Raw genomic sequence first — 21,208 nt, 5'->3', positions numbered from 1 at the left:
CTCTCTGCTTTAAGTAGTCTGTCTTTGTCTTTTGATTTTGCCATTTAAATTACTATGTGTCTTGGTATTGTTTTGTTTCAGTCTGTTTTGTTTGGTAATCTTTGGGTCCCTTGTATCTATGCAGATTCCTCTCTCTCCTTAGATTAAGAAAGTTCTTGATCATTATTATTCTTCCTTGTCTTTTCCCTCTTATTTTTTCATATTCCTATAATTTAAGGTTATTCCTCTTGCTATTATCTATTATGAATCTTACATATTCTTCCATTCATTTACTTTCCTTTTGTCACTTCATTATTGATGATGCCTAGTATTTTGTGTTAAATATTACTGATACAGTACTTGCTGTTACATTTTAACTCCTTCAATTCCATTTGTATGAAATCTTTGATATGCTGAATTAGTTCATGTTTGAGTGGCTGATTTTTTCATCCAGTGATTGCTTTATTTCCATGGCCATTGCATAGATAATTTATTACAGTTCCTCAAGGATGAAGCTTGAGGCTCTATTTGAGCTTAATCATGTGCCTGGGATAGTGTTCCTGTCTGCCAGAGGTAGTGAATTTGTTTCCCGTGGTTCTTAAATATTGTTCTTAAATATTTGTCAGTGCAGTGATTTGAGCTTCAGATTCCCAATTATTTTATATCTGATCCTTTTTTATATTTTTCACAAGCTGTTTCTTTGCATATTCTGTTATTACAGTGTATGTGCCCTTAAGATGCTATTTCAGTGGTCATGCAGGTGAATATTTAATAATCCCATTTACAAAGAGGGTTGCTATAGAATTGGGGCAATATCATTTAAGGTGAGATATCCAAAAGAGCAATCCCTAGAATTGGTGGTGTTTAATGGGTATAATTGTCACACCAATGCATAAGTGTTCACATTTTGGGATGTGCTGGGTGGTGGGGACTTTTTCAGTCCAATGGACCCAGAAACAAATAATAGAGTAGAGACACTGAGGCAGGAAGAGTGCAATTTCTCATTACTAAGTCTTTACTGACTTAGAACTATCTCACCTAGGCATTTTTTAACCATTATGACCAAAGTATAGTCCAACACCAACACACATACTCTATTTTTCTAACCTCAGAGCCTCTTTTCTTACCTTCAAGCTATTTTTATATTTAATAGTTAACTGTTTATTATATTTTCCTATGTAATCAAATTTTATTAATTTCTATATTTCAAAAGGACAACTTGTTTTTTTACTCCTGAGTAACCTGGATATTAAGATATTAAATATTAAATTGAAGAAGGGAAGGAGTGAGGAAGCGACAATAGAAAGATGGAAGGGAGAAAAGAAGGTGCTGAAACTACCTCTTTCTTATGTGTATTCCCAGAGCTTCTAATGAAATCATCAGTGGGTACTTAATGTGTGTTTGTTAGATCAGTAAATATGCAAAATAAATGGTTGTAATGTGTCAGAATAAAAAGAAATAAGGAAAAGCAAATGACATTAATGAAACTTCTCATCTTCTAATCAAGTATATCTGAAATGAACTTTTCATTTCTATAAAGGAATTTTAAGAATGGAATAAACCAGAGGGTCATATAAGGAAAGCACATCACATGTTCCCAGTTGGGGATTGCTTGAGGCGATCTGACAAATGGGATTTTGCCCAGTTTCCTCCAGGGGTAATCTACCCTAGGCCAGACCTTTTTAAAGATTAGATTTTGAAATAGAGCTGTGCACCTGGGAATGTACTGAGGCAGGAGAGAATATCCCTTTTCTTTTCTGTTCTAGTGCTTAAGTGTGAGAATTTTCGAATGAGATATGAAAGCAAAGACAACAAACCCTGCAGGATAATAGTCTCTGGGGACCTTAATAACAGCCATTTTTAAAGCAAAGCCTGTGGACTCCTAAATCCATAGCTGTGTGTTTAAGATGCATTGCAATGCACTGGACCTGAAAACTCACTCCTTATCTACCCAGAGCAACCAGGCTCCAAGCCAAGCAGCAGTCCTCAAATTAACTCTTGTTTCTCTTGGGTTGACAACTCTGCTGCTTTTAAAAGGATGGCAGTGGCCACAAGTAAAATTAAAAGAGAAAAATAAAAGAAGAAAGAAAAGAAAGAAAGAAAGAAAGAAAGAAAGAAAGAAAGAAAGAAAGAAAGAAAGAAAGAAAGAAAGAAAGAAAGAAGGAAGGAAGGAAGGAAGGAAGGAAGGAAGGAAGGAAGGAAGGAAGGAAGGAAATGAAGTGGAAGGAAGAAGAAGGAAGGAAGGAAGGAAGGAAAGGAAGTGGAAGGAAGAAGAAGGAAGGAAGGAAGGAAGGAAGGAAGGAAGGAAGGAAGGAAGGAAGGAAAGGAAGTGGAAGGAAGAAGAAGGAAGGAAGGAAGGAAGGAAGGAAGGAAGGAAGGAAGGAAGGAAGGAAGGAAGGAAGGAAGGGGAAGGAAGGAAGTGAGGGAGGGAGGGAAGGAGAAAGGGAGGAAGAAAGGAAGGAAGGAAGGAAGTGAGGGAGGGAGGGAGAAAGGGAGGAAGGAAGGAAGGAAGGAAGGAAGGAGGAAGGAAGGAAGGAAGGAAGGAAGGAGGAAGGAAGGAAGGAAGGAAGATTAATACTGTTTTGTTTTGCTAGCACTAATTTCAACTCAATACAGACTGATATTTTTGTAGCATGTGATAAAAATGACAGAATTAAAAATGTATCCTTCGCCAAAATTACAAAAAGCAGACACCTAAACACATGCCCATGCTCCTCACTTTTTAAATTATTTTTTTGTTTAAACATCATGATTTTACTTTCAGATTTCTCTAATTTTCTCAAACTCAACTCATTTTATTATTACTTTTGACTACAGCTGCCTGTTCTCAGTGTTCTATGCTCTGGAATCACTCCTGGTGGACTTGAGGGACCATATGAGGTGCAGGGAGTTGAAACTGGTCAGCAACATGCAAAGCAAAGATCCCTGTCCCCTGTGCTATCACTTTGGCCCTTATCCTTAATTTTTCTTTTCATAAGAGAAGGTATGAGTACAAGCAAATACACATAGTTAGTTCTTATAACCCTGGTTTCACTAATCATTAAGGCTAACTAAACTAAGAGTGTTTTTACCTTTGGTTTGTGTTTTATTCAGCTTTTCAAAAGCAGTCCTACCTTTTCATAATAACCTTGTTGGATTAATTCATTGAAGGATTACAGCCAAGTGACTCCTTACATTTAGTTTACTGAACATACTATTTTTGAATAATTGAGATTAATCATCGTTAACAATGATTTTAACTCATCAAAAATTGAGGTGATGACTTTTCAGGTATAATAATAGATGCAGGTCCATTGTTTCCACACTGATTTTGGTCAGCCATGCACACCCCACAGCTCCTTTCACACTCTTCTGGTTTTCTGTCAGATGTCACTTTTTGCTTCTTACAGCTTAGCCTTCAAGGATAATCCCATTTTGGATCTTCTGTTTCTGACATTTTAAATTCTTAGAAATCATATGTTTTTCCCCAATCAAGCTGATTTGAATGAATCAAAATTTCACAGTAAAGAGGAACTAGTGTAATTGTTCTTCATGCTCTACTTGCTTTTGGGAAGTATTAGAGATGGTCTGTTTCATTTGAACTTCGTAAGTAGATTTGTTCACTTATTTTTAATCTTCCTACAATTGCTTCTCAGTTGTATTCAACAGAGGAAGTTTCTCGTTTGGGGAAGGTTTTTTTTCTTTGAGACATGAGTTATTCCATGTGCATAAAAATGAAAAGATGTGAGTACTGCTATCTTTGAGGTTTGGGGAAAGTATGGAAACACTTTTTATAGTAAAAGAGGATCTCATACTCACTAATTATGTCATCTTCCTTGTTTATTTTTCTTCTAATCAAAGTTTTGACATTTCTCACATTCTTCTCCAGATATCATTGTATTTAACCTAGTGCGACACAATATGACACACATATAATATAATTTTACTAATATTACGTAGGATACATTTGACATGCAATTAGCTTGTCTTTGTACTTTACTTTTCTTTATTAGTTTTTGCTCAATTTCTTCCTACAAAAATATTTTGTATCTTAATTCAGGATCTGACTCTGCCTAATACTTATCCTTTTCATTCAGATCATGCAATCCATTGTCCTTGCTCACTCCCATCCATCTACCTACCATTCCCAAGATCTCCTTTCCTTGCACCTTTATCATCCTTTCTGTCCTTCCCAATTCAATCTTAGTCCCAGGACTTCACAAAATATGTTTCTAACACTTGGTCTTTGCATGATTCTATAGACCTTATTTGAAAACTTTAACAAAATTATCATTTAATATTCACGATATGATTTCAAGGTGACTCTTTAAAAAAGAGATTAAAATGTTTTGAAAATCACATGGTAGAAAGGAAAAAATGGCAACTTATTCTTGCATGTGTTTTGGCTCCACTTTGCAGTTAGATGCCCCTGAATATTGAGAAAAGGAACTCATAACAGAAACAGGCTCAACTCATACAGAAGAAGAATGAACTCTGGAAAGCCCTTAAGAAAGCAGGATACCACCTCTTCTTGACCCTATTACATTAGAAACATACCACTGTTTCATCTTCCTAGTGTGGTATTTGCAGCTGCAATTTGTTCATACTGTGCAAATATACAGACTCTTTATTTTTGTAGAGAGGGGATGCATATTATTTTTATATGTACCCATTTTCTCAATAAATATATGTTATCTCTTGTAGTGAATAGCTTTGTCCACTGTTTGAGGTCTATTTAATAGCCTTTATGTTATTAAGACCATAAAATTATAATTTGGATACTGAAAACAATGCTATTTTCTAGTGTCAGTGCTATATTTGTTAAAATAAAGAGAGGGCTATTATTAATTAAAAGCTTGGTAAGAAAAAAAAGTCAGTCTGGTGGCTAAGGCCAGTCCCTAGAGTGCAACTGTCTTGGTTTGACATCTGGCTACCTGGCTGAATAGCTGTGTGTTCTTGTAAATTTTTACTTACCCTCTCTATAATTTAATTCTCATGCATGTAAAATAAAAATAATAGCTCTACTTTTTAGGGTTACTGAGAGGACTAAACAAGTGCATTTTTATATAGTGCTTTGGAAAATGCCTGGTATAGAGTAACTTTGGGGAGAGCTGTTACTTTTGCTGCTACCTGCCGTTGTGATAGTTATAAAACCAATACCTTTGTTTGCTGTCATTTAGAAATGTTCTTCATAAATAATTATATCACAAAAATAAAACAAGTAAATAGCTTAAACTGAATGTACTAACTGACACTTGAGTCTAGTTAAGTCAGATGTTAAATAAGACCACTTGAGGAAGTAGAGAAAGCTCAGTAGTAGAAAAGAACTCTTGTTTTGCATGCAGAAGACTAAGGTTCACTCTTCAGCACTGCATGGTCATTCAAACACAGCCAGGAGTGACCCGTAGGAACTAAGATAGGGTAGCACCTGTGCACCAACAGGCATGGCCCCAAAAGAAAGGTAAAAAAAGAATAACAAAAATATATTTGAAAGAAACTAAATTGTATTTATTCATAGTGACTATCGTCTAGATCTCCTTGATTCATAACAGTCACCTGCTTGGGGGCATAGCAATAGTACAGTACAGCAGGTAGGGCATTTGACTTGTATGTGTCCCACCTGAGTTTGACCTCTTGCATCTTGCATCAGTCGAACTTGCCAGACATAATTCCTGACTTCAGGGCCAGGAATAATAACCCCTGAGAACAGCAGGTTGTGGCCAAAAAGTTTAAATCTGTTTGTTTAACAATTACATGCATTTCTTTGACTCTAGAATCTAAACTTAACCATAGATAAATGCCATCATGATAGTGTAATGTGCATACACATGTATTCCTGCCTGTGCCTCCTTCCTGTCTAGGGTTTATATTGTGGGATTATACTGAAAAACTCACAGACAGCATGCAAAGAAAGTCTTGTGTTCATAGCTCAAAGTCACCTCTATTTTATAGCAACCTACTGTAGTCCTAGATTGCTACTATTGGCAGGTACTCTACTAGCTGCCATTTCAACATGGTTATATTGCTATACTTATGATGATGCTTCAAGCTGGGACAACATGTAATATACACATGATTTGTGAAATAATGGATTACTGATGGAAATTTTGTTCTAACATCTATGTATATCTAGATCTTGAATAAGCTGGCCATATCCAGATTTTTCAAGAGTTAATTCTTGGTGGTACTAGGGGACTGTACACAGTTATGCAGTTTCAGAGATCAAATAAGAGTCAGCCACATGGAAGACCACTTGTCTTAACCCCAATACTAGCTCTCTGGCACCAGCAATAAAGCTACTTTTAGTAAAAAGACCCTTCTACTGCAAATGATTTTTGCTAGCAGGTGGTCTAGTATACACAATTGCAACATGAGAGATGAAATGAATAATCAGAACTGCATTTTGTATTCATAGACTCTCTCCATATGGGTCGTTCTTAATCAAAATTAGTATAATTGTTTATTATTTTTATTCAATAGTCATTTCCCCACCACATTAGTTAGGCTTTGTCAGCTTTTCAAGTGCTATTATCACAATCTATGCTTATAGCAAATAGATAATGATGGAGTAAGGAGCTTTTCGAGTCAAAAGTTCTGAAATCCAAAAGATTAGATGATCTGAAATTATCCAATTAAATACCTTTCAGATTTACAACTATAGGTAAATCATTTAAATATCTATCATTTCTAAAACAAAAATAATATGGTCTGTTCTGGGCCAGGAGGAAGAATAACTAATGAGTTGCAATTGTAGGTATTTTTAAAAATTCTAATACCCACTGTATGTAGGTCGTTTATTGATAGAAACAACCAGCAGGACCCAGAGTAGTAGTGCTGAGCCTAGAGTTACCTTCATTCTGATAGTAATATTTCTTTTGTTTGCTTTTCTTTTTTAATATGTATTTTATATAAACACCTAGATTACATACATGATTGTGTTTAGGTTTCAGTCATGTAAAGAACACCACCCATCACCAGTGCAACATTTCCATTACCAATGTCCCAAATCTCCCTCCTCCCCACCCAACCCCCGCCTGTACTCTAGACAGGCTTTCCATTTCCCTCATACATTCTCATTATTAGGACAGTTCAAAATGTAGTTATTTCTCTAACTAAACTCATCACTCTTCGTGATGAGCTTCCTGAGGTTAGCTGTAACTGCCAGCTCTTTTCTCTTTTGTGTCTGAAAATTATATTGCAAGAATGTCTTTTATTTTTCTTAAAACCCATAGATGAGTGAGACCATTCTGGTTTCTCTCTTTCTCTCTCTCTCTCTCTCTCTCTGACTTATTTCACTCAGGATAATAGATTCTGTGTACATCCATGTATAGGAAAATTTTATGACTTCATCTCTCCTGACAGCTGCATCATATTCCATTGTGTATATGTACCACAGTTTCTTTAGGCACTCGTCTGTTGAAGGGCATCTTGGTTGTTTCCATAGTTTTGCTATGGTAAATAGTGCTGCAATGAATATAGGTGTAAGGAAGGGATTTTTGTATTGTATTTTTGTGTTCTTAGGGTATATTCCTAGGAGTGGTATAGCTGGGTCGTATGGGACCTCGATTTCCAATTTTTGGAGGAATCTCCATATCGCTTTCCATAAGGGTTGAACTAGACAGCATTCCCACCAGCAGTGGATGAGTTCCTTTCTCTCCGCATGCCGCCAACACTGTTTATTCTCATTCTTTGTGATCTGTGCCATTCTCTGTGCTGTGAGGTGGTACCTTATAGTTGTTTTGATTTGCATCTCCCTAGTGAGTAGTGATGTGGAGCATTTTTTTTATGTGTCTTTTGGCCATTTATATTTCTTCTTTGTCAAACTGTCCATTTTTCTCCCCATTTTTTGATGGGATTAGATGTTTTTTTCTTGTAAATTTCTGTCAGTGCCTTGTATATTTTGGAGATTGTCCCCTTATCTGATGGGTATTGGATGAATAGTTTCTCCCATTCAGTGGGTGGCTCTTGTATCCTGGGCGCTATTTCCTTTGAGGAGAAGAAGCTTCTCAGTTTAATATATTCCCATCTGTTAATCTCTGCTTTCACTTGCTTGGAGAGTGCAGTTTCCTCCTTAAAGATGCCTGTAGTCTCAATGTCCTGGAGTGTTTTGCCTACATGTTGTTCTATATATCTTATTGTTTCGGGTCTGATATCGAGGTCTTTCATACATTTGGATTTTACCTTCATACATGATGTTAGCTGGGGGTCTAAGTTCAATTTTTTGCAAGTGGATAGCCAGTTGTGCCAACACCACTTGTTGAAGAGGCTTTCTTTGCTCCATTTAGGATTTCTTGCTCCTTCATCAAAAATTAGGTGATTGTATGTCTGGGGAACATTCTCTGAGTATTCAAGCCTATTCCACTGATCTGAGGGCCTGTCTTTATTCCAATACCATGCTGTTTTGATAACTATTGCTTTGTAGTAAAGTTCAAAGTTGGGGAAAGTAATTCCTCCCATATTCTTTTTCCCAATGATTGCTTTAGCTATTCTAGGGTGTTTATTGTTCCAAACGAATTTCAAAAGTGCCTGATCCACTTCTTTGAAGAATGTCATGGGTATCTTTAGAGGGATCGCATTAAATCTGTATAGTTCCTTGGGGAGTATTGCCATTTTGATGATGTTAATCTTGCCAATCCATGAGCAGGGTATGTATTTTCATTTTTGCATGTCCTCTCTTATTTCTTGGAGCAGAGTTTTATAGTTTTTTTTGTATAGGTCCTTCACATTTTTAGTCAAGTTGATTCCAAGATATTTGAGTTTGTGTGGCACTATTGTGAATGTGGTTGTTTTCTTAATGTCCATTTCTTCCTTATTACTATTAGAGTAAATAAAGGCCATTGATTTTTGTGTATTAATTTTGTAGCCTGCCACCTTGCTATATGAGTCTATTGTTTCTAGAAGCTTTTTGGTAGAGTCTTTAGGGTTTTCTAAGTAGAGTATCATGTCATCTGCAAACAGTGAGAGCTTGACTTCTTCCTTTCCTATCTGGATTCCCTTGATATCTTTTTCTTGCTTAATCGCTATAGCAAGTACTTCCAATACTATGTTGAATAGGAGTGGTGAGAGAGGACAGCCTTGTCTTGTGCCAGAATTTAGAGGGAAGGCTTTCAGTTTTTCTCCATTGAGGATAATATTTGCCACTGGCTTGTGGTAGATGGCCTTAACTATATTGAGAAAGGTTCCTTCCATTCCCATCTTGCTGAGAGTTTTGATCAAGAATGGGTGTTGGACCTCTGCATCTCAAGACGGACCTGAGACTTTATTTTCCGAGGTTCTATGGTGAGTTTCCATCTGGTTTTCTAGAGCAGCCAGGCTGGGTGGTGCCAGTGGCGCGCCTCTCAGTTCCTTGAGCTCTGGCTCCCTGGGATGCAGAGGGTAGAGAAACTTTCAGCCTTCGAGCCAGTCTGATGCCAGCCAGCCTGCCAGCTCCAGGCTCCCGGGCCTCGGCATGGGTCGGGGAGCAGGGAGCGGCAGTGGGCGCCTGATAGTAATATTTCACTTCAGCCAACTTTGAGTGGCCAAAGGAAGCTTGTATTTCAATATCAATGAAGCAGCGTAAAGTTACCTTTTCTATTGAGTTGATAATGTGAATTAATTAAAAAGTGTACCCTAGAGGGACCAGAAAGATATCTCAATGCAGTAGATCACATGCCTTTCATTCACCAGACCTTGAATTTGATCCTGGCATTAGCTAGAACCCTTGAGCACTTCTTAGTTAGCTTTGGTGCCCCTTCACAATCAAGACCAAACTATACAACACCAGTCCTGAGAACAAAATTATCAACCCAACAACACTAGTCCAAATATAACTGGGAATAAAAATTTGGGAACCCCTGAACACCTCTAGTGAAGGACGCCTCAAAATAGTAGATTTTTAGAAAAAGTAAATTTGTAATTAGTTCCTTCCCTTTCTTGTATTTCTCATAATTTTAAGATGAGCAAGTAATTATTCATTGATAAGTATGGGTATTTATTAGTTTTAGAGCTTGTCTCTTTAATGATATAACAAAAATATTTATATGAAGTGGAATGTAGATAGCAAAGATGGAAAATAGGCAATTTATGAACAACATTCTATTTATGTTTGGGAAAATTTCATGTGTATTCAGTATCATGTTGATGATGTCATGATATACACAGTCCTATGGGACTAGTGATTGAGCCTGGATCTCTGTCATAAATGCAGGACATAAAAATTTAATCATTTATATGCATGCTTATATAGAAAACTATAGTCACTAAAGCATCTTTTTTATGCAGTAAAATGTTTGATTATAAACTTCTATGATAACATTCTGAGGTGAAATTTTAAGTTGTATACAAATCAAATAAGAATAAACATGAAGTCAGAAACAGGAAAGAACAAGAACTGAGTACTGTTAGGATGTAAAGTGATATGTATGATAACATTTAAGTAAAAGCATTGCAAACCACAATGCCTAAAGGGGAAAGGGGCAAATAAAGAGGGGGGAGGAAGTTTCTACCACAGAAGCAGGCTAAAAGGCGGAGACAGAAGAGATAATTAAGAAAATTTGTGGCAGGAAATGAATACTGGTGAAGCGATGAGTGTTGGAACATTGCATGACTGAAATTAAATCAACATCTTTTTAATTCTGTATTTTACAGTGCTTAAATAAAAAGTTAAAAAAGAAAGAATTGAGGGAATTATCTGAATAACTTTTATTTGTTGTTTTCCCCCAAATAATTTAAAAATAAATAAACCTCTTTTAACTCTTTAGCTGAAGAAGTGGCATATGCAGCAGAACATGTATGCCTTGCCAGCACACAAACATGAAATGATGTAACTCTGAGGCAACTTGGTTCTGCAGGATCCCCACTATTTGATTTGATCCACAGAAACTAGTTTCAAAATCAGCCTATTTCCTTTTAGAGCAAGCCTATTTTGATGGGATAGAGATAGATGTTATTGCATCACTTTGACTGTTTCCATTATTTTCAACTTCAGATGTAGGTCTATCCATATTCCCTTTACTGTCTTCCAGTCAAAGAGAATGGGACAGAATTCTCTTTAGAGTCCATCAGTGATACTTTGGCTGCCAAAAATAGTGACAGGAGACATTCATTGTCCATCTACCCTATTTCTGCAACATCCGAAATGCTGCATCTAAGAGTCTGGGACTTGAAACACAGGCCACTTATTTCTTCAGAATTTCTAACATATGACTGCTGCCATTTTCCCCTTTATTTTAGAAAACATTTCAGTCCATTTTTGGAAGGGGGTGGGCACTTTTCCAGTTACACTGATCAATCTAATTGTCCGCAGCCTCAGAATGATTTTTAATCTTGTTGAACAGAAGCATACAAATCTCTAAAAGCAACTCAAATAATATACAAAGCTTCCATTCACTGTGTAGGCAGAAAGGAATGCGGGTACCCGGCAGCTCTCTAAGGAATGTTCCTTTGGCTTTGACCATTCTGCTAGGAACAAGGAGGGAAACACATACATAAAATGAATTTGTAATGTGTCTGGCTTCAAACGGCAAAATGATAAGAAAAGTTGGCTGTTTAATATAAACTCTCAGTTGCAATATTCTAGGCCTCCTCCCTTTGAGGACCCTCCCACATCTACAAGCCTGGCTACCATTTAGTGGAGTACAAAGTGACTGTTTATTATTATTGACTGGTGAGGCCTGTCCCTGAAATTCATTCTGTCAACAGAATGGAAGCAAAGTTGGCATTTTAAAGCTCGGCTCTTTCCGTCGCTGGGTTTTCTCAGGCTTGCTATGCAACAGGATCAGTGCTGTAGTCCCCGGTTCAAGCTGAAAATGTTACACAGGAAGACATACCATGTAAAGGTCAGATTCTTCTACTATGATGATTTTCTTGATGTGTTTATATACCAATGAGGTTGGATGTGTCACCTCTTAGTATAACTTATATCATCAAGTCCTGTGAACTTTTCACCCATCCAGCCTAAAGATAGGGTTGATATTTTGAATGGGAAATCTCACTTGTGAGAGTATGGTGGTATGCCTAAACGCTGCTATAATACCCAGGTAGACTTAAAGTTTTTGTTAAAAGATTCTTTCCTACGCTAGAACGCAATACATATGCTGGTGCGATACACCAAGGAGTGCCTTGTTTATTAATCTCTCTTAACTTTTAATGGTCAGAGTCTGCTTGGAAAAGAATTTTGTGTATGGAATGATGGTTTGACCCATAATGTACTGAAATTGTATTGAAATGGGATTTTGTTTCATGTCACTCTAATTAAATATTTATTGTGTTAATGAAAAGAATATCTAGCTTGGGGGCCGGAGAGATAGCATGGAGGTAAGGCATTTGCCTTGCATGCAGAAGGACGGTGGTTTGAATCCCGGCATCCCATATGGTCCTCCGAGACTGCCAGGTGCAATTTCTGAGCGTAGAGCCAGGAGTAGCCCCTGAGCGCTGCTGAGTGTGACCCAAAAACCAAAAAAAAAAACAAAAAACAAAAAAAAAACCCGAAACAAACAAAAAGAATATCTAGCTTGGTAAATTTACAAAATCATAAATATATTATGCTCTAATAACTCATCTCAAGTAATAAATGTATTATACCTACTAAGACGCCCATTTTATCATCCTGTATAATAACATAAAACTATCATACACCAAGTCAAGTGAGTGGAGGTGTGTCTCCTTGTTAGCAACCTCTTTTAAAATGTATATTGAACCAATAGTTTATTAGTTCTCCAAATTTACTTTCCTAGTTGGCCTCCCTTGATTGGTAATTGTATACGTTTTCTTCCTGCTGCCTTTTAGGACCTCCAAGGGGAAATTGAAGCTCACACGGATATATATCACAACCTGGATGAAAATGGCCAAAAAATCCTGAGATCTCTGGAAGGTTCTGATGATGCAGTCGTGTTACAAAGACGTTTGGATAATATGAACTACAAGTGGAGTGAACTGCGGAAAAAATCTCTCAACATTAGGTAGGAAAAGATTAAGAACAAAAAAGATAGGAATGAAAATGGCAAAATTTCCCTCGTTTTCTTAGCACAAGTAGCTGATATCTCATATGTTTATGTAAATTACCCAATTTCAGTATGATTCATTTTATTTTGAATAAATGAATCATTCATTTGATCAGATGGAGATGATACTTGAGGGTTCAGATTAGATTAAAATGGTGATGTTTTATAACCACAGGAGAGATGCATATTAAGACATTAGAGTGAATATAAATGAGGAACACAGTTATCCTAATTTCATAGAGCTCTTTCTCTTGGCTTATTTGCAGGGTTAGACAAGAAAAAAATAAAATTAATGTATATTTGTTATGGGACTGCTTCTTGGCATTATTCCAAATGTTTAACAGAGGGCATTTTTTAACCTCCATAATGTGTTTTAATTAACAGTTTAGAGGAGACCTCTCTTCAGCTCGGGTACCTTCAGTGAAGTCAGAGGATGTCTTTAGCATCCTCTTCAGTTCCCTTACCACATTCTCTGTGGACACAAACCCTAGCTACACTTTATGTCCTTCTTTTCTACTTTGTACCCTGATGCGTATTGTCTTAAGAAGTTAACGCGTGTATTTTGGCATTGCTGTAAGGATAACAGAAGGAAGCTCTTGTATTTTTTCAGAAGTTCAACAAGGGAGAAAAAAGAGCAAAGACAGTAAGAGTATTTCTCAGCGTTTCTAAGTGTGTCCTTGTAAGTCCAGTGAGTGGGGAGTTACCAGTTGCTTTTCCTAATTCACTTCTTTCTAAGACTGCATTGCGTTTTCTTTTGTATAAAAAGGAGGGTTGATAGTAGAAGATTAAAGAAGAGGATCTTCCTAGTACTTAGGAGAAATAACCTCATTATTTCATGTACATATTATTGCTACATCTTAAGATTAAAGAAGGAGTTTGTGTTTTCCTCTTGAAAATTTTTCTAAGTTTTTCCAAAATTGGGCATGTACCATTTTCACATCAATATTGGGAAAGAACCATAACACCAAAAATTGAAAATATTTTTGTGAAAATTTACCATTGTTTGGCTAGAGACTCTCCTTCCATGATGCTACCAGTTCTTTCTAGTGACCTGAGACTTTAGATTTGTTGACTAATTATTTAGTGCTCTGAGTAGCACCAAGAGATAAATTCTCTTTTTATCCTCTCAGCATTTGAAGAAAGTGAAGTATAGAGAAGTTCACTAGCTTTTCCATTATAGTAAACCTGAGATATGAACATGGGGAATTTGAGCTTTTAGTGATCTGTTGAGCCATAAAATATGAAGGAAGAAGAAAAAGATACTTGCCTAACTTTGATATAAAATATATAATAAGTGAAAGGGTGAGTTAAAAGCATATTTTGTGGTTAGAAAAGGATTTATAATTATTTATAAATGATCATTTCTCAAATTTGCCACCACCCACCTTCACAGTCATTTTTAGCAACCTCTTTGTGCCATCAAGGCGTTGCTGATAAATTGGCATCATCAAAGCTACAGAGGCCATATCCAGTTTTTCTAGCTTAAATCCTCAGAGTATGTACAATGTCAAAGGCCATATTCATAATATCTGTCATTACAAGGAATGAAACATGAGAGCTAGGAAAGATGTTTGGTGAATAAAGAAAAGAAATTTATTTTTTGGAGCAAAAAAAGGTGCTAAAACTGTTCTCCACATCATTCAGCACCTTTTCTCTCCTTCATATGAACTTGATGAAATATAAGGAGAATTGAAGGCGGCAAACAGCATGTCAGCCAAAATATGGGCTCTTCATTCTCAGCAATTTCCCATATGCCAGCTACTGCAGTTTAATTCTTGCTGTCATTAATCAAGTAGAAAAGTTACCTTAGCTTATCTAAGGTGCTGTGAATTCTAGATTTTATATAATCATATCAATAGCATTTTCAACAGGCCTCTAACAATCCTCGATATGTAATAAGCCAACTCTTCTGGGGAAAAAAAGGCAGGGAAAAAATTCTGACACCAAAATGCTTCCATTTATTTCCTGACTTGTGATTAAAATGAGGGTATCAGCCAGTCCATCCTGAATGTCAGGGTTCAGTTGAGAGGAACATAGTTGAAGTAATAATTTGAGATAGTTATGAAATCGGATATATGCACAATAGAAGAGTTAGCTACAGAACCAATTCTGACACTTGCAAATGTACACTGAAAATCTGGTCAGCAACTAATTAGCCTTTAGTTGTTGGGATATTTTGTTTCATTTAAGGTACCATTTTATAAAAATGTTACAAAATTATTCTGGAAAATAAAAACCCTCTGTTTTCTCAAGCTATAGTCTATCATACTAAAGAATGATAGTGGTTCATTGATTTATAATTATTAAAATATAAAAACTGTTTTTATAATTCAACATGATTGGTGGAGTAGATACTGCAATTTTCACCAATTACTTCTCTTTCTGCACTGAGAAATCACTCTCGGGGGTTCCTGGGGGATCTTATGAGATACCAATGATTGAACTCAGGTTGCCCATATGCAAGACAAGTGCCCCCTTACTCACTGTACTCTGTAACCCTATTTCAACAAGATTTTTAATGCACTAATGCTTAATTTCACAATAACCATCATTCATGAAAAAACTTAGATCCAAATAACTTTTAAAATGCTCTTTGCATTTCATTGGCTCATAAGTGCTTTCCTTTGCTTTCAAATCCACATATACTTTATGTCCTTTCATTGATTTCCCTTCTGTTTTGCAACATCCCCCCCCCCCCCGTGATTATAATTCTTGTTCAGCTTTCAGCATGTCCATCCATATTGATACATTTGCTTTGGTCCCTTCCTTGACAATTTATTACACGCATTTAAAGGAATATTCTTTCCTGAATTATTGCTATCATATTATTTGTTTGGTCCTTTTTTTCTGCTTTCTTATTTGGTTGAACTTCTTTTTGGTGTCATATTTAGTTTTTCCCCTATTTTATTATTTCAACATATATTGTTTACTACATGTAGGCACTGAGATTCTCAGAGTGAATGAAGTAGACAAAAGAAAGTGTTGCTCTCATGACAATTATATCTAGTCTCTAGTAGTTCCTCTTTATTCTACAAACTACCCAATAAGCCTTGAACCCTCTCTTCTCTGTTCTTCTTTTGCATTCCAATTATTACCTCACCAAGCAGCTATAAAATTACTTCTCATCATAGGATTTGTGAGTCAATATTATTCTTTCTAACCTGTTCCAACTGTCCCACAGTTTCCTCATTCTATGATAGGAGTATGTATACTGGTCCTGACACCTAGAACACCATCTTTTCACATCTTCAAAATTTTCACTCATATATTCCAAAGTTTATATTTTCCTCTGTGGACTCTTTCTTCACCATGTATTTCCTGTGCTATTCTCATTTACACTTGATGCCAAGTTCCTTTAAGTCTTCATGAGTTTAATAGGGCTATGCTTGCTACTTTCTGCAAAATTAGATGAAGATAAAAATCCCAAAACTCTAGGTCAGGGGTCCCCAAACTACAGCCTGCAGGCCACATGTGGCCCGCTATGAACGTTTATCTGGCTTGTGGGTTTCTTTTTGCTACTGCTGCCTGTCCTGCTTAGAAGCCAACTTGTTCCAGGCCCACAATGCACAAGTGTGGGCTACATGCCACCCTCTCCAATTCCCCTCCTTATCTCTGTCTTTTGACTCCTCTCAGTATCAGGCAGGGCTCCTCAAACTGCAACAGGCCAAAAGCAATCCCATAGCTTCTACTGAAATACTAGTAAGTTTATTGATTTAACTTTACTTGTTCTTCATTTTAATTATTGTATGTGTTCCCCTTTTCACTTCAAAATAAGGTATGTGCAATGTGCATAGGAATTTGTTCATAGACCTTTTAAAACTATATGCTGGCCCTCAAATGGTCTGAGAGACAGTGAACTGGCCCCCGTTTAAAAAGTTTGAGGAGCTCTGCTTTAAGCTTTCAATGAGGTTAAGGAGAAAGAGTTCTGGGCTGTTGAGTAGAAAATATTTGGGTGACAGTTTTTTTCTGGCTCTATTACTAACTACCATGTACATAACACATAACAAATCACTTGATAACTTCAGACTTGTACTAAAGTGAAGAGGTTTAACCAGAAACATAATTCTCTAATTCTTTGCCTTTAGTTCTTCAAGCACTATTTATTAGACTTTTCAGATTATTAAACATTATCCATAACTTTCTTATACTTAATTGGAATTTATTAGTTCAAAATTATAGTCTAAAAAAGTAAAATAATTCTGAGAGAAAATAATAATTGGATTGTTGAGTAGGATTTTACATTTAATATGATGTATTCCACATACACTGTCATATTACAAGTGCAAAGAAGTATAAGTAAAAGTCCAGTGATAGTTGAGTGCCATCAAAGAAAGTAAAATACTAACTGTTTCAAGTTGAAGTAAAAGTGGAAAAACTTGCTTACATATTAATATGTATGAAGCTAGAAAGATAGTATAGTAGGGAACACCACCAGTGTGGCCCCAAAACAAAATTAACTGGAGATTATATGGGAGATAGTATAAGTAAGACACTTTCCTTGTACACATTCATCCTGGGTTTAATTCTGGCTACCCTATATGATCCCTGAGCCCTTCCCTAGAGTTACCCCTCAGAGCAGAGCCAGCAACAAACACTGAACACCACCTAGTATGACTCAAAAATCTAATATATAATCAAAAACATGTTAAAATGCATAGGTATACATATATACATATATGGGCACACAGAGTGGTTGGTTACATGATCCAAACTCAGAATATTGGGTGAACAATGTTCATTGGTTGAAGACAGTATTTTTATTATCTAGTCGTTCATGTCCACAACATTGCATTTTAATTTTTGAAATATAAGCATCTTAGAAGTGAAGTTATTTTATGTTAGAAACATGTATGAAGACATTGATGTAATCCAGTTGTATTTTATAAATTGTTAAACATACTATTAACTAAGGACCACTTGTCAACATAATTTCAACAAGATTTATATTTGGGGGGATGAAACTTGTGTTATGAAAAATAATTTGAAACTTTGAACATTAAGTTGATAATTAAGAACACCGATGTTATATTCTCTGGAATAGTAATAAATCTCCTAAAGCATAATTAGTTTTAGTAGTTAGAGGATTTTTAAAATGAAAAAGAAAGAAATCAAAAGCAGGCAGAGTCTACCTCTTAGAGAAAAACACAGGTCGTATACTGAATCTTTTACTTTTTTTTATTACTCTTGTAATGCTAATTATGTTTGAAAGCGAAAGTTCGTGGCCCCTATTTGGAAAAAAATGTTTGCTTCTCTTGAGCTTAATTTTCACTCTTTATTTAAAGCCTCATAGTTCCATTTTATTCCTGTGGTTCTCTATTATTTCTGCATTCTCACCTTTTCTATCTGTATGCTTAAATACTATCTTATTACCAAGAGTACTTAAGATAAAGAGGAATATATCATTAGTTTTATAAAAGAAGTCAAAGTGAAAAATGATTTCAATATTTTTTACAATTTTCTTTAAAGATATTTTCCTTTTAGAATAAGGTTTTACTAAGAATTTCAAACTAGGGGCCAGCGAGGTGGCGCTAGAGGTAAGGTGTCTGCCTGGCAAGCACCAGCCAAGGAAGGACCGCGGTTTGATCCCTCGGCGTCCCATATGGTCCCCCCAAGCCAGGGGCAATTTCTGAGCGCTTAGCCTGGAGTAACTCCTGAGCATCAAACGGGTGTGGCCTGAAAAAACAAAAACAAAAACAAAAAAAAAGAATTTCAAACTAGACATCAACTAATCATACTTGAAATATTTGTGTCTAGAGAAATAGGAATCACTTCTGTAGCCCCTATGATTCTTAGAGTTCTGACATCCAAGAGATTCTTTTTTAAATATAATTTTTATTTTAATCATAGTGGCTTACATATCGTTCACAGTAATATTTCAGGTACATTTTAACATTGAATCCGAGGAATTCCCATCAACAAATTGTCCTCTCTCCACCTCTGTTCCCATATTCTCCACCCTCACCCCAGGGCTGCTAAATGAATGGTCCCCTCTGTGTCTAGTTTACTACTTAGTGATCTTATAACTGTTTGGTCTTGGTACCTCCATTACTTCCCCCTCTAATTGGGAGGCAGGACTAGATAGTTCAAGTTATGTGGTTTTGTTTGAGGAAGAGAAAAATAATAAAATGGGGTAAAAATCAACTACGCTGACAATGGGCAGAATCCTTCTAGAATTGCTCCTCGGTTTGAGAGACAATGGGGAAAAAAGAAGGTGTAACACCACAACAGTTCAAAAATAAGTATCAAAAAAAATATCCGCAAAAGCACCAAGGGGAGAGTAAATGAACTTGAAAGGAGTCTATAGATAATCCCATGACAATATATTCCAAGGGTGGAGAAACACTATCTCTTAGGCCAAGGGGATTCCCTTTTCGAATGACCCCAATATTTACCATGGCTATGCAGGAGGGAAGAGAAAAAAAAGAGAGACAAAAAGCATCCAAGAGATTCTTAAAGACCATGCAGCATATCTCAACACACCTAAAGGTTCAGTACTTTACTCAAACCTTACAAATTGTAGGAACTATGTGCTTATTAAAGATTAGCACTTGCCTTGTTAAATGCTCATAACCACTAAGCTCTTGTCTTTGGTAATAAAGATGACTGAACATTGTATAGAAGCTAAATGTGTCCTTTCAAACATCTTTTATTTTATTTTTTGAGTAGGTTAGACTAGTGAATATTTATTTTTTTTGAGTAGGTTAGAGTAGTGAATATTTCCCAATTTGGAAAACTTCTATTGCTCAGGTATCTAAAATGCTTGATAGAAACCACTATAGTAAAGAGTTTCTTATTGTAATGATTTATATTTTTCATTTTACATGTCTAAAAATGTTTAAAGCAATTTATATGCATCAACTGTCTATATCAGTTCCACATTTGTAAGAAAGTTAGACAATAATAAAGTATCTTTCAAGTCTTACTAGCCTGTGTTAAAAACAAAGGGAAAGCATTACTACAAATACAGAAACATTTTCAGAAAGGGATATTCTAAATTCAAACATGGTTAACAATTAGGAATATTTGATCTACACATATAAACAACAAAAGGGAAAGAGCAGCTTTTTCTGATCTTGGAAACTTATCTTTAAAACACTTCAAATGTTTGGCATTATAGATGAACACATTTTCTGAGCACTTAGATTTCTTTCAAAATCATATTGCTGACAAATGACACCTTTGCCTTGTGGAAACCAACAAGTAACTTTAGAACATACATGAAATGCTCCAATATGTTTAAAATAAATAGTGAAGGAGTTGATCTGCTGAATTGTGATAGTCTATGCTGCAAGTACATATTCTTCATAAAAGTACAAAAATTGGGGGCCAGCAAGGTGGCACTAGAGGTAAGGTGTCTGCCTTGTAAGTGCTAGCCAAGGAAGGACTGCAGTTTGATCCCCCGGCGTCCCATATGGTCCCCCCAAGCCAGGGGCAATTTCTGATCTCTTAGCCAGGAGTAACCCCTGAGCATCAAACGGGTGTGGCCCGAAAAAAAAAAGTAAAAATGTACAAAAATTGTGGAGGAACCTGGCAGTCCATATTTAAATAAGTGACTCAAATATGTTTCTTACAAATACTGAAATCTGAGAACTATAGCTTGGTTTTGGGAGGCTTCATATAAATGTTCATTTAAAACAAGAGCAATAATCTGACTGCCTTTTTATTCTATTTACTCAGCATCCTCTGTCCTTTAAAAGACTTTAGTTTAAGGCTTTGTCCCTATGTCATATCTTTCACTTTCATGCTTTGCAAGACACAGAAAAAAATTATTGTGTGCAGTTGAGCTAATCAAATATTCTGAAATATTACCTAATGCCATTTTGTAGGTTTTTTTTTTTTACTTTGGTGATGCTATATTAGATAGTGGGGATGTCTCAAGGCAGGAGTATTTAGGGAACCATGCAGTGCTAGGGATCATACCCAGGCCTCCTGCATGCAAATAATATGGTTGGCCCACCGAGATGTTTCTGCTGTCCTGCCATAGCTGTAAATACTATGTAATGTGTGGTTCAGTTCTCAAAGTGTTAGTTTCCACTGGGGTGTGGTGGTTCTACTTAAGCCTCACGACAATCACACAGAGTCACATTATGATATTTGGAATCAAGAACATATTACAAAAATACAAGTATCTATGTAAATGGCAGTGAAAGGGAAATAGTGTGAACACTAAGATAAGGCTCAGGAGACTGGCATGTTAGCTGGTAGTGGCTCAGTCCAGGGTGTACTTAAGAGAATAGCCTTTAGATCTTCCCGGAGTACCTAGAACAGAA

The 21,208-nt window shown here is 36.2% G+C and overlaps 1 protein-coding gene across 1 annotated transcript in view; it reads left to right on the top strand.

Moving 5' to 3' along the window:
• Positions 1 to 21,208, top strand: part of DMD (dystrophin) — a 2,686,579-nt gene that overhangs the window by 2,206,648 nt on the left and 458,723 nt on the right. Inside the window, exon 56 of the mRNA XM_049766737.1 lies at positions 12,724 to 12,896. Within this exon, the coding sequence (XP_049622694.1) occupies positions 12,724 to 12,896 (173 nt within the window). The remainder of the gene's footprint in view (positions 1 to 12,723; positions 12,897 to 21,208) is intronic.

The sequence above is a fragment of the Suncus etruscus genome, chromosome X (assembly GCF_024139225.1).
Source record: "Suncus etruscus isolate mSunEtr1 chromosome X, mSunEtr1.pri.cur, whole genome shotgun sequence".
Classification (NCBI taxonomy): domain Eukaryota; kingdom Metazoa; phylum Chordata; class Mammalia; order Eulipotyphla; family Soricidae; genus Suncus; species Suncus etruscus.
This window is presented reverse-complemented; position numbering and strand designations above follow the sequence as displayed.